Source organism: Rutidosis leptorrhynchoides, chromosome 3 (genome assembly GCF_046630445.1).
Source record: "Rutidosis leptorrhynchoides isolate AG116_Rl617_1_P2 chromosome 3, CSIRO_AGI_Rlap_v1, whole genome shotgun sequence".
In the NCBI taxonomy this organism is placed as follows: Eukaryota; Viridiplantae; Streptophyta; class Magnoliopsida; order Asterales; family Asteraceae; genus Rutidosis; species Rutidosis leptorrhynchoides.
Window position 1 is genome coordinate 23,854,248 of NC_092335.1, and position 15,512 is coordinate 23,869,759.

General features: G+C 35.0%; 1 protein-coding gene across 1 annotated transcript; it reads left to right on the forward strand.

Moving 5' to 3' along the window:
• Positions 1 to 271: 271 nt before the first annotated feature.
• Positions 272 to 14,826, forward strand: LOC139899773 (uncharacterized). The gene is made up of 4 exons (XM_071882608.1): positions 272 to 573; positions 853 to 1,168; positions 1,309 to 1,490; positions 14,124 to 14,826. The coding sequence occupies exons 1-4, from the start codon at positions 272 to 274 to the stop codon at positions 14,824 to 14,826; spliced, it is 1,503 nt and encodes a 500-aa protein (XP_071738709.1).
• Positions 14,827 to 15,512: the final 686 nt, after the last annotated feature.

Here is a 15,512-nt window from a genome sequence, read left to right on the forward strand (position 1 = left end):
AACTTTCGAACTCACCAACCTTTTGGTTGACACTTTAAAGCATGTTTATTCTCAGGTACGAAAGAAATCTTCCGCTGTGCATTTGCTCAATTTAAAGATACTACTTGGAGTCATTCATGGCATATAGAGGTCAAAACCTCACAATGGGACCATCTGTTGAAGACTTCATCCAGGTGAATAAGGACGAGTCACTACAACGTTGTTGGGTTGAAAAAGAAAGGATAAATACGTGTATGTTGATAAAAAAACGCAAGAATTAGATGGACACTAGATGGAGATGAAAACTCTAAAATTCTTTCATGCGTCGATTCGTAGAAAGTATAACAAATGTAATTTTTGTGGATTTACCGTCAATGGTGTATGGACTGAAGATCCCGCTGAGGTAAAAGATACTCTTTACGCGCATTTTCAAAAACTTTTCACTAAAAATGCAGGTTGCAGGCCAAAGCTAGTGGGCTGCACTATTCCTGATGGGCCGAACATGTCTAATGGGTCGGACAGTTCTGCTGGATCGGGCTGCTTCAGGTTGTCTTATTCAGAATCTGCCGAACTCGAAGCACATTTTAGTGAGGAGTAAATTTGGGGAGCTATAAATGAATGCGCGAGTAATAAAGGTCCCGGCGCAGACTGATTTAATATGCGGTTTTTAAAAAAATTTTGGGCTTTGATCTGTGAAGATTTAATTTTGGCAGTCAATAGTTTATGGCGAAGAGGTGAAATCTCTTTAGGATGCAAATCCTCTTTTATCACTCTTGTCCCTAAAAAGATGGATTCAGTGAGTTTAAATGATTATAGGCCTATTAGTTTAATATGAAGTTATTACAAAATCATTGCAATGTTGCTTTCAATCAGAATTTGGAAGGTGATCCATCACCTCGTTGGTTTTGAACAAAGTGACTTCATAAGAGGAAGAAATATAATTGATGGTGCCCTTATTGCTAATGAATCTCTTGAATTTTTAAAGCATAATAAATTGAGAAGCATGGTGTTCAAAGTAGATTTTGAAAAGGGTTTTGATAGCCTCAATTGGGAATTTTTGGAGGAGATGATGGGGTTCATGGGGTTTGGGGTTAAATGGAGGAGTTGGATTGCCTCGTGCTTAAAATCGGCTTCAATTTCCGTTCTTGTAAATGGATCTCCCACAAAAGAATTCAAGCTCGGGAGAGGGGTAAGACAAGGTGACCCTCTTTCTCCTTTCCTTCTTATTATCACGGCGGAAGGACTCAATTGGCTTACAAAGTCAGAAGTATCGAATAATATTTAGAGGTTAAAATTGGTAATGATGAAATCCCAATTTCTCACCTTCAGTATGCGGATGATACAATATTTTTTGATACTTGGAGTGTGGTTAATATTGAAAACCTCATGAAGCTTCTAAAGCGCTTTGAGTTAAGCTCTGGTATAAAGGTTAACCATAATAAAAGCAATCTTTTTGGTGTGGGCGTTGACAATAACGAAGTCGAGATTTGGCTAATCTTTTTGGTTGTAAGGTGGGCTCATTTTCGTTTATATATCTCGGATTGCCAATTGGTGCTAAAATGTATGAGATATCAAGTTGGAAACCGGTTGTTGACAAATTTGAGAAACGGTTATCGGATTAGAAAGCACGTGTGACGTCATTCATCTAACGACCCATCCTAATCCATCTGGACGAATACATTAAAATTGATTACATCACGAGGTACTTGACCTCTATATAATACATTTTACAAACATTGCATTCGTTTTTAAAAGACAAACTTTCTTTACATTGAAGGTTGACGGCATGCATATCATTTCATAATATATCCAACTATAATTGACTTAATAATAATCTTGATGAACTCAACGACTCGAATGCAACGTCTTTTAAAATATGTCACGAATGACTCCAAGTAATATCTCTAAATTGAGCAAATGCACAGCGGAAGATTTCTTTCATACCTGAGAATAAACATGCTTTAAAGTGTCAACCAAAAGGTTGGTGAGTTCATTATTTTATCATAACAATCATTTCAATATTTTAATAGACCACAAGATTTCATTTCCAATTCTCGTAAATATACGTCCCATGCATAGAGACAAGAATATCATTCATATGAATTGAACACCTGGTAACCGACATTAACAAGATGCATATAAGAATATCCCCTATCATTCCGGGAAATCCTTCGGACATGATATAAACAACATCGAAGTACTAAAGCATACGGTACTTTGGATGGGGTTCGTTAGGCCCAATAGATTTATCTTTAGGATTCGTGTCAATTAGTAGATCGGTTTACTAATTTTTAGGTTACCAAGCAAAAGGGGCATATTCGGCTTCGATCATTCAACCATATAATGTAGTTTCAATTACTTGTGTCTATTTCGTAAAACAGTTATAAAAATAGCGCATGTATTCTCAGTCCCAAAAATATATATTGCAAAAGCATTTAAAAAGGGAGCAAATGAAACTCACCTATAATATTTTGTAGTAAAAATATTCGTACGACGATATTGAACAATGCAGGGTTGGCCTCGGATTCACGAACCTATATTCACTAATGTATATTAATACATGTAATGGTAATCGAACAATATATATATATATATATATATATATATATATATATATATATATATATATATATATATATATATATATATATATATATATATATATATATATATATATATATATATATATATATATATATATATATATATATATATATATATATATATATATATATATATATATATATATATATATATATATTATTAGTGATTTTATTTGTTATTTTATATTATGTGTTTTATGTAGCGACCCCGACAAATCGTCAAGTGACGGCGTCGGCTACGTGGGTCCCATTACCTGATTATAAGTCTTTAAGATAACGTTTGATCAAAATATGTCGCCTTCATTTCAAAATAAAGATTGTTTCAAAGTTTACAAGAATTGTTCAACCAAAAGTCAAGTTACAAGGTTTTAAGTACAAACGAAATCCAGGCGACACGGTTTAAAGTAAAGTCAAAAGACGCTCCATGAAATGTATGTATACTCGACATCCAATGCAAGTATCAAATAATGAGCGGAAGCATGTTTCACATATCGTGCAAGACCTGAGAAAAACATAGAAATCTGTCAACGAAAACGTTGGTGAAATCATAGGTTTAAGTAAGTAAGTACAAGTGAACCACAAGATTTGCATCAATGAAATAATAGTAATACATTCCAAAAGTTTGTTTCACGAGCACCCGATTATCAAAGCTTAACATTCCATCCATTGTATACCCCATCCATAGTGCTAGAACAAACACTGATTCTCGAAAATATATTTCATCCGTAGACGGTAGCGAACCGTCAGAGATGAGGGTTGTCAACCCATATGGCCATATAACATAAGTTCTCGCTTACACCCGGCAAGTGTAACTAATGATAATCGAATTGAGGATTTTTGTTCTAAACTCGTATGTAGAATGTTTGTTTTCCCGTTCTTGTGTTCACTTAGTTCAAAAGAATCGTTTATGTTTTCTCATCCCAAATATAAGTTCAAAAAGAGTAAAAGTGGGACTATGATCTCACCTTGAGTGCGAGAGTTATAAAAGTACTTCAACAAGTAAACGCGTGCAAAGACAAGGCTAGTCTTGACCTAAACATATAGGTTGTATCAATAACGGTAAACACAAACGGTCAAAGATGTTCAATTAGTCCTATGGCTCGTTACGACTCGATTAATATAGCATGTGAATCAATTAGTCAAGTTTCATGCACGATACAAGTAACTAAGCATGTTAGAACGATCGTATAATTGTTTGGTTAAGTTTGACTAAAAGTCAAACTTGGTCAAAGTCAAGGTCAACGGGGTCGGGTCGGGTATCCGACAATTTTCCCATGATGAGAAATCATTTATGAGCAGAATGGCCAAGTTTCATGTTAATCGGAGTTACGGTTAAGCGGGAAACATTTTGTGAAAGGAAAAATAAAAACAAAAATGAGCTGGGCATATGCGCGGCGCGCAATGGGTTGCGCGGCGCGCACCCAAGTGTAAATCCTGGTCAGAACTTAACCACGAAGGCAAACATCTGGGATTTCTAATTCTGCGCGGCGCGCGGGTAAATGCGCGGCGCGCAATACCTGGGAATCATGCAGTTTGCAGAAAAATGGTCCAAGTTACGAACCAAAACATTTTCCAACCCAACTCTTGATCCGCAAACACTTATAATGCCTATCATATATCGTCGAAAAGGTATTTTGACGAGGAATACAACTAACTACCTTTCACAAGCAAAAACATCAATTACAATAACCGAAAACTCGTCAATTGATCAAGAAAGGTTTATTTTCAAAGTTTCAAGTTCGTAAAACGTATTTTATGATTCGGGAATCCAATTTACACATACGATATGCCGTTTCGAAGGTAATTAAGCATACATTGCATCTAAACACTTACTAACAACATTAACAAGCATTCAACGCATTAAAAGTTCATTTCAAAGTCTAATAAACCCTAACCAAAATTCACAAAAATCAATAATCGGGTTTTTGAAGTTTTCTTAATCAACCTACGCATCAAAACGAAGCTAGTGATACTAGTAACACAATTAAAACATGAACTTTAACAATCAAACAACATTTAATCTTCCAAAATGCAAGATTAAGCAAACCCATTTCAAATGTTCAAACTAGTTACTCAAAACAACAAATCGAGCAAGTAAATCATATATCCATGCTAGACACGAGCCATAGACACTAACTAACACCATTTCAAATCAAAAACACGAATTTAGAGAAATCTAGAGTTTTAGAAATGTTACCCAAACGAGATGAAGTTGGTATCAAATTGTAGAGGATGAAGAGAGGATTCCAAATATGTAATTTGTTTTGTTGTAAGCCTCCTAGATCGAATTTAGATGATGAATGATTGAATTGGGTGTTTGTGTGTGTGTTCTTGATAGAGAGAAAGAGAGAGAGATGGAGGTGATTGAATGGTGGTGATTGGGGTGGACTAGTTGACCTAGTCAACTAGTTTGCCCCGTGTCAATTTTAGTCCCTCGAGTTTAGAAGCGGGTGCGGGATTTAACCGATCGAATATTTTTAAAACGCAAGTTAACGAGAGGTGTTATAATTAAATGACGGAATTATTATGAACGTTAGTCAACGGAAACTACGAATTTAAATAACGAAAGGTATTATTTAAAAAAAAAAGACGGGCGTTAAAATAATTTAACGGAAAAATGCGGGATGTTACATTATCCACACCTCAAAAGAAATTTCGTCCCGAAATTTAGTTGGAAGTAATAGTCGATGTCTCTTACTCGAGACCTAGTGTAGTAACTCTACGAATGATTGAAGGTACTTTCTTGGACATTCCACGAATCCGGATAGTCGGGGTGTTACGTTGTATTAGGGCTTGGTTTTACGATCCACAAGTTCAGCCGGTTTTTCCTATGAGGAGGAGTTTGTCATCAATAGTTGGTGCATCTAGAAGGATTGCACGTTCCTGTTCCGCAGGACACGTTTCTAAGTTTGTTACATGAAATGTAAGGTAAACGGAAACTTAATTGAGTCGGAAGTTCTAAACGGTAGGAAGCGGTTCCAATACGCCCCAAGGTTTCAAAAGGTTCAATATTGCGGCTATAGCCTTTCTCGATTTCCTAAAATGGATTTTACCTTTCCAAGGTGCGGTTTCTCAGTATTACGCGATTACACACTGGGATTTGTGAGGTTTTCATCTAAGTTTGGTATAACTCTTCTGGCGACAATGGGTTGTCTCGAGCCCTTCTCGGACTTGAACGATCTCAATTGTTGTTTCTTGATGGAGTTCAGATTTTGGTGGTTGATGCTTTGGTTAAATGAACAGGGGTATGACATTAGCGGTCATATAGGGTTTCGGAAAGTGCCGCGTTAATATACGAGTGATAGCTGTCGTTGTAAGAGGAACTACTGAAGGTGACAATACCAGTCTGTAACATGTCTTTCCAAGATTGAATCGTACGTTTGCTCGGTTCGTCGGTTGTGGGAGATACGCGGTACATGTGTCTAAGCGGGTTCCCAAGGTTTCTTGTAACACTAGAAGTGAAACGAGTATTTCGATACAGGATAAATGACGAAGATACACCGTGTTGGTGTAGAATCTCTTAAGATATGTTTGAACAAGTCAGTTAGGGTTCGAAAAATGTTCGTTAGGACTATTCACCCTCGTGGCGAATACTAATGTAATATGAGGAATTTCTCTATCCATGGAGGAATGTTACAAGGAGTTTCTTTAAACGGAAATGCGAGCGATAAAGATAGGAGTGAAATGAGGACTTAGAATAGGATGAGCTTGCATCTCGAGGTTGCCATAACGCGCCTCTAGTTGTCGAAAATTGAAGTCTGGAAGAGAAACAAGATAGTACACGTAATTGTATAGTTCGGGGTTGAATAATAGTTGGCCGATTATCAGAAACACAAGGACGTTAAGTCAAAGAAGAGTGAAGTATCGTTGGATTGTGTGTTATCTTAAATTCCAGTAATATCAGACGGTAACGGTGAAATAACATAGGTATGTAGTGTGGTACGTGATGACGAGAAAGTTGATCGGATCCACAATTTAGTATTCAAATTCTTCGTGCAAAATAACGAATTTCAGTTATGTTGATTTTTGAGTCGAGAGAGTATGCCTTTCGGCGTTCAAGTAGAAATATTTCCATGTTTGAGTTCCATCTAGTGCTATACGAATTTAGCTAGGAAGGTTTGTGTGAAGAATCACGTTCAAGGCTCAGTCATGAACAGGTTTAAAGTTTTCCCTTAGTGAGTTAACGAGTTTAAAAGTCGGGTAACACGAGAAAAGTCAGAAATGAATCTTCGGTGATAACAGGCGAGATCTAAGATTTTACGAATACAAGTCTGAGTTGAGAGAGTTTCATGATTACGTGTGGCTTGATTTCGAGATTGATTGTAATGCCTTGACCATTAACATCATGGTCTAGAAAATTTGACTTCGTTTAACAGAAATTCTCACTCGGAGAATTTGGTATAGAGTTGCTCTTTTCTCAAAGTTCGAGCGTAAGATGATGATGTTGTTCGTTTGCCTTCTTTACTTGAATAAGTTAAGATGTCATCTATAAATACGATAACAGATTTGTCTAGATAAGTTTGCATACGTGGTTTAGGAGGTTTATGGATACGGACGAGCCTTGGATAAATCGAATGGTACTAAGAGAGATTTACAACTAACGTTGCGAGTTCGGAAAAGACTCAGGAGACATCGTCTCCCTTAACCCCCAATTGATGATAACCGGAACGGAGGTCGTTTTGGAATGCACACGGGATCCACGCAAATAATCATGAGGTAATGGATACGAGGAAGAGGGTATCGGCTTCCAACCGAAAATTATTTAGTTCACAATAATCTATACCTAGTTGTAGGGAAACAATTTCTCCTTAACGAATAGGTTCTGAGCTCCCTAGTTCTATAGGTGTCAAGTCAATATTCTTAACGTATATCCTCCGATAGAATTTATAGACACACAATATATTCCGTCGGTCACTTAAATCGTCTAAGTAGTATCTGGGGGAAAGAGGTGGAATATAAAGAGCACGAGTCAAATCCTTGGTTATAAAACGTCTAACGGTACTCGAATCGAATAAGTATGAAATATACGGTTTGTTGTGAGGAAACGTACCCGTGACTAGTCCATCATCGTCTCGGGCATCCTAGGTGTCGATGTTGTAAGTTCAACGGCGCGCGTTCGTTTTTGCTTTATTCTTTGGGCATTCATTCCTAAAATGACCCGATTGGCCACATTTGTAGCAAATACTCGGCTTTGGTGCGTCGGGCCCCTTTTGAGTGACGGGGGCGGTACTTCCACAATATTTGGCAATATGACCACTACCTTGGCACCGATGGCAAATTAGCTTGTCACATTCACCAAAATGATGCTTGTGGCATTTGTTGCAAAAAGGTCGTTTTTCGGCATACCCTTTCTTGTCGCCGGGGAAAAAGGGCTCTTTGGTGAAGTTGTTATTGTTGCGGTTGCTTGATTGGGAGGCTTCCCATTTTCTTTTGTTGTTACTCGGGTGGTTCTCGATCATTGGTGCCGGTGCTTCCATTTCATTCGCCGTTTCTAAAGTTTGGCGGGCCTTGGTTAAAGCCTCTTGTAGGTTAGTGGGTTGGGATGCCATTACCCCGTGTTGAATGCTCTTAGGGAGGCCATCCATGTAAAGTTAGACTCTTAGGGATTCGGGAGTCATGAGATTTGGACACATTGAGACTAGTTCGGTAAACCGTTGATTATAAGCTCCGAGGTCATTCCCGACCGTTCTTAAATTCCTTAGCCCTTGCTCGAGCCTTCGAGTCTCATCGCGCGGGAAGTATTCGGTGATCATTCTTTCTCTTAATTCGGTCCAAGAGAGTGTAAGGGCTTCATCGATACCCACTGATTGTACATACGTGTTCCACCATGAGAGAGCGATACCGGTAAGAGTGAGGGTGGAAAACTTGACCTTATCTTGGTCCTGACAACCGCTTATGCTAAAAACGGATTCTGTTTGTTCAAACCATCGGGTGAGAGTAACCGGTCCCCCGGTTCCATCGAAAGTGGGAGGATTGTACTTCATGAAGTTCTTGTAGGAGCAACCTTCGATTGAATTACCGGCTCCATGATTGTTGTTGTTAGAAAAGTGATTGGCCACGGCCGTACCCACGGCGGTGGTTATCATTCGTTGAAGAGCTTGTTCTAGAGTTTCGAGAGGAGTGTTGTGTTGACCTTGGTGAGCCATTGTTCCTTCATGAGACAATAATATCGTTGGTTAGTATTTTCAACAATACTAACCGTGGCATGGAATAAGGATAGAGAGAAAATTTTCCTTGACTTGCCTTAAATTCTCTATGTCATAATGTCGGAACGTCCATGTGAATCACCGTAATATAATCCCGGAAATTATATTACCCTGATTCTCACGTGCATTTAACATTACTTCATAAAGTCAAGGTGGCGCATCAACAAAATTTATCAACGTAAGATCAAGATCGAATACGAGTTAGATATGATAGAAGAGTTCGAGTATAAATGCACAATTAGTCAAATAATTCCTACTTCAGTCTATATGCCGGTTGTAGTCTAGATTCACCTATGTACCCTATGACTCGGGGTGGACACAAATGAACTCTAAATCCCTACAACCAAGGCTCTGATACCACTTGTAGCGACCCCGACAAATCGTCAAGTGACGGCGTCGGCTACGTGGGTCCCATTACCTGATTATAAGTCTTTAAGATAACGTTTGATCAAAATATGTCGCCTTCATTTCAAAATAAAGATTGTTTCAAAGTTTACAAGAATTGTTCAACCAAAAGTCAAGTTACAAGGTTTTAAGTACAAACGAAATCCAGGCGACACGGTTTAAAGTAAAGTCAAAAGACGCTCCATGAAATGCATGTATACTCGACATCCAATGCAAGTATCAAATAATGAGCGGAAGCATGTTTCACATATCGTGCAAGACCTGAGAAAAACATAGAAATCTGTCAACGAAAACGTTGGTGAAATCATAGGTTTAAGTAAGTAAGTACAAGTGAACCACAAGATTTGCATCAATGAAATAATAGTAATACATTCCAAAAGTTTGTTTCACGAGCACCCGATTATCAAAGCTTAACATTCCATCCATTGTATACCCCATCCATAGTGCTAGAACAAACACTGATTCTCGAAAATATATTTCATCCGTAGACGGTAGCGAACCGTCAGAGATGAGGGTTGTCAACCCATATGGCCATATAACATAAGTTCTCGCTTACACCCGGCAAGTGTAACTAATGATAATCGAATTGAGGATTTTTGTTCTAAACTCGTATGTAGAATGTTTGTTTTCCCGTTCTTGTGTTCACTTAGTTCAAAAGAATCGTTTATGTTTTCTCATCCGAAATATAAGTTCAAAAAGAGTAAAAGTGGGACTATGATCTCACCTTGAGTGCGAGAGTTATAAAAGTACTTCAACAAGTAAACGCGTGCAAAGACAAGGCTAGTCTTGACCTAAACATATAGGTTGTATCAATAACGGTAAACACAAACGGTCAAAGATGTTCAATTAGTCCTATGGCTCGTTACGACTCGATTAATATAGCATGTGAATCAATTAGTCAAGTTTCATGCACGATACAAGTAACTAAGCATGTTAGAACGATCGTATAATTGTTTGGTTAAGTTTGACTAAAAGTCAAACTTGGTCAAAGTCAAGGTCAACGGGGTCAGGTCGGGTATCCGACAATTTTCCCATGATGAGAAATCATTTATGAGCAGAATGGCCAAGTTTCATGTTAATCGGAGTTACGGTTAAGCGGGAAACATTTTGTGAAAGGAAAAATAAAAACAAAAATGAGCTGGGCATATGCGCGGCGCGCAATGGGTTGCGCGGCGCGCACCCAAGTGTAAATCCTGGTCAGAACTTAACCACGAAGGCAAACATCTGGGATTTCTAATTCTGCGTGGCGCGCGGGTAAATGCGCGGCGCGCAATACCTGGGAATCATGCAGTTTGCAGAAAAATGGTCCAAGTCACGAACCAAAACATTTTCCAACCCAACTCTTGATCCGCAAACACTTATAATGCCTATCATATATCGTCGAAAAGGTATTTTGACGAGGAATACAACTAACTACCTTTCATAAGCAAAAACATCAATTACAATAACCGAAAACTCGTCAATTGATCAAGAAAGGTTTATTTTCAAAGTTTCAAGTTCGTAAAACGTATTTTATGATTCGGGAATCCAATTTACACATACGATATGCCGTTTCGAAGGTAATTAAGCATACATTGCATCTAAACACTTACTAACAACATTAACAAGCATTCAACGCATCAAAAGTTCATTTCAAAGTCTAACAAACCCTAACCAAAATTCACAAAAATCAATAATCGGGTTTTTGAAGTTTTCTTAATCAACCTACGCATCAAAACGAAGCTAGTGATACTAGTAACACAATTAAAACATGAACTTTAACAATCAAACAACATTTAATCTTCCAAAATGCAAGATTAAGCAAACCCATTTCAAATGTTCAAACTAGTTACTCAAAACAACAAATCGAGCAAGTAAATCATATATCCATGCTAGACACGAGCCATAGACACTAACTAACACTATTTCAAATCAAAAACACGAATTTAGAGAAATCTAGAGTTTTAGAAATGTTACCCAAACGAGATGAAGTTGGTATCAAATTGTAGAGGATGAAGAGAGGATTCCAAATATGTAATTTGTTTTGTTGTAAGCCTCCTAGATCGAATTTAGATGATGAATGATTGAATTGGGTGTTTGTGTGTGTGTTCTTGCTAGAGAGAAAGAGAGAGAGATGGAGGTGATTGAATGGTGGTGATTGGGGTGGACTAGTTGACCTAGTCAACTAGTTTGCCCCGTGTCAATTTTAGTCCCTCGAGTTTAGAAGCGGGTGCGGGATTTAACCGATCGAATATTTTTAAAACGCAAGTTAACGAGAGGTGTTATAATTAAATGACGGAATTATTATGAACGTTAGTCAACGGAAACTACGAATTTAAATAACGAAAGGTATTATTTAAAAAAAAAAGACGGGCGTTAAAATAATTTAACGGAAAAATGCGGGATGTTACATTTTATTAATAACTTAATTAGGTATATTTATCTTTATATAGATAATTAATATTTATTACCAAAAGTATTAATATGGTTAGGTTTTTATGTCATAAATATAGATAATCTTTATTTTATATATTAATAATACTAATAGTAATATTGATAAAAATAATACTAATTATGATAAATTTTTTGATAATTCTAATAATAATAAAAGTGATACTTTTAATAATAAAATTGATAGTTTTAAAAAAATGTTTATTTCAAAAAAAAAAATACTTTAAGGATCATAATGATAATGCTACTGATAATAATAATAATTATAATAATAATTTTACTACTAAAGATAATAATGATAATAATAATACTAATAACTATAAAAATGATACTAATACTAATATTTAAGGAAAATAATAATAAATTTTATTATTTTTAAACTAATGATAATAATAACAATAATAATCCTAATTATGTTAATAATAATAATAGTTATATTTAATAATCACCATAATAATAATACTTTTAATTATTACTAGTATTAATAATAATAACAACTAATAATAACAAAAGTATTAATAATAAAGATAATAACAATAATAATAATAAAAATTTTGAGAACAACCTCTTAAAAACGAATCTTAAAAAGAAAAGACCCCTGCAGGGCTCGAACTCACGACCTCCCGTTCATTCACAAACAAGTATAACCACCCAGCCACTTTTTTTTCTGATAATATTAGGAATCCCTTAGTATATAACCCATATTACTTTGCTTCCATTTTCATCTCCCACAATTGATCAAAGCAGAACAACACAGCCAAACTTCACTGAATTTAATCGAAGGTTTTTTTTTAAACGAACAAAAATCAACCCATGTAGATTGTTTGTATCGGTTAGCAAAAAAAAATTTAAAGAAGAAGAATAACACAGTACTGTTCGACGCAGCTCCAAAACAAAAAATAATAATTTGATTTCAAAAATAAGAACGTTTTAGTTAAAACTTCCTACACGAAAAATGTTTTAAAACCTTTCTGTAATCGTTATCAAACCTCAATTTTAATTAATTCGTATCACAAAATTCAAATTTAAATGAAGAACACTGTTTGACTTTTTGAGTTTAAAAGTTTGACTTCAAAAATTCTTGCTTGATGTTATCGATTGGGAATTAAATCTTTGCAAGCAGTTTAAATGAAAGATTCCTATCAACATGACATTTACACATTTTACAAATCGATTCAAATTTGAGAATTGAGTAAAAAGTGAGGCGTACAGAGTATATTGAGTTTCTTTAAGTTTTCTGCTTATTTTCTCTCATAAATTCTGTGATTACCTGTTATATTTGATAATGATGGTGAAGGAAACGAATGATTTTATCAATATCATTGGACTAATCATTTGTTTTGTAGCAATTAGAAATCGGCCAGATGAATCTTCGGGTACAGAAATTAAATTAAAATAATAAAAACTGATGGAGATTGTTAACCAACTCGTACCCATTTGTTGAATTAAAAATCAGAAATTAGATACCAAAAGTACAAATTAAATATAGTTGAAAAGGATGGAAACTGGATTCATGATCTTTTACTGTTATATAAGTATTTTAATCATATTTTTATAAATATATATATATATATATATATAAGTATACGTTTTTATGTATATATATATATATATATATATATATATATATATTAGTACATTATGTATATATATATGTATTTATATAACTGATTATATATTTGATTGTACATATATATATAATTCATAAGTTTTAGTATTGAAAATGTTATGTATTAAAAATATTAATACTAATAATAAATATAATAAAATTATTAATAATACTATTGAAATATTAATAATAATACTAATAATTATATTGGTAATAATAATTTCTACAATAATATTAATAATAATAACACAACTTAAACATATCAAATTATATATATATAAATATATATTTTATGTTTGAAGTAATAATATTACAAATATTAATATTAACACAATAATAATAATGAAAGTAATATTAATATATCAATTATATTCAAACTTATAATTTAATATAATACCACTTATTATTTATGTAATATTATATTACGGGACGCCATTTACTGAATAGTTAATATTTATATATTTTATATATTTATTTAATAGAAACCTTATATAGATTCATAATAATATCATGTATAGATTTATATATAAATACTTAATTGATTATTATTTTATATATATTTAATTCTGATTGATTAAGTTTATTTTACTATCTCAAAATATCATATATACACTTTTATATTTATATATATTTATTTACATATTTACTTACACACAATGGTTCGTGAATCATCGGTAATAGTCACAGGTTAAATGAATACATGTAAACATTTCAGAAATTTTGAGATTCAACATTACAGACTTTGCTTATCGTATCGAAATCAAATAAGATTCAAGTTTAAATTTGGTCGGAAATTCCCGGGTCATCACAATTCAGTGGACGTTTAACTCTCGTGAATTCGGTTCTAAATAGTTTACAGTTGTATTACTTTTCGCTATTCCGTGCGTCTAGTGTGCTTGAAAAACTCGAGTGTGTAAGATGTAAATTTTTTTGGGGTGGGTCGGGTGACGAGTCAAAAATATCGTGGGTTAAATGGGATGATGTTATCCGTCCACTTGGTTCTCTTAATTACAAAATTTTAGCATTAATCGGTAAGTGGTGGTGGATGTTTAAAACTGAAACCACTTCTTTGTGGGTTAATGTTATTAAAAGTATTTATGGAGCTTCGCGTTCACTTAATTCAGATGGGTTCAACTCTCTTTCGTGTTCTAATTCTACGTGGAGCAAAATTGTTAAAACAAGTTTCGAGATAGACGACATCGGTGTTGATATTTTCAAGTCGTTTTCAAAGGCGATCGGTAATGGTAATAACACAAAATTTTGGGATGAAGTTTGGATCAAGGATAAACCTCTCAAGGAAGTTTTCGCGAGATTGGTGCGACTTGAATCTAATGCGAATGCTTCAGTGGAGGACCGATTGTGTTATAATGGCAAAAAGTGTGTTCCCACATGGTGTTGGCTTCATGAAGTGTCTGGAAGAACAAAGGGAGAGCAAGGCGAGTTGGAGCTGTTGCTATCTTCTTTGGTTATGGTTCCCGGGAAAGATGACTCGTGGGTTTGGAAATTAAGCGGGTCCAATAAATTCTCTACTCAATCTTTAACAAAGCATATCATGTCTAGTTTCTATCCTCCAAATGCGTCTAATATGGTGTAATGACCCAACCCGTCGATTTTTGGCCCATAAATTTTTTTCCTTTTTAATATACAATAAATAACACTTGAGGTCCCATTACACAATTTCCAAAACGTATTTGTTATCACATTACGTCTAACGACTTTAATAAAAGGTACACTACATAATTAAATCAATACCGGGTTATACTCATGACCCATTTGACTAAACAAAAATACGTCACATGACCCGACAAGTTACTTTTACACAAAACAGAGCATGGTGATTGGGACTATGCTCCCCAAACCTAAATCGAGTCCAAAAGCAAGATCTTCTAAAACAATCTAGCCAAGATCTCTAATCCCCAGGCTTACCCGAGCCGCTATCACGCGAACCTATAAAAATATCAACAACAAGAGGGTAAGATAATGCTTAGAGAATGCAATAATTATACACATATATATATAATTTACCTACTTGCACTCCCTTACCCATACCACAAGTTAAACCCACATGCCAATGTATAAGAAACTTGCATCATCAAACTTACCACAATAATCTCGTATATCAAAGCGTAAAAGCTAGTAACATCAATCGCACCACAATTACCTCGTTTATCAATTCGCACAACTAGTAACATCAAAATCATACAACTAGTATAAACATTAGCATATAATCATAATAATAATGACATGCTAAACATCAACGTGTATAAACCATGGTTAACC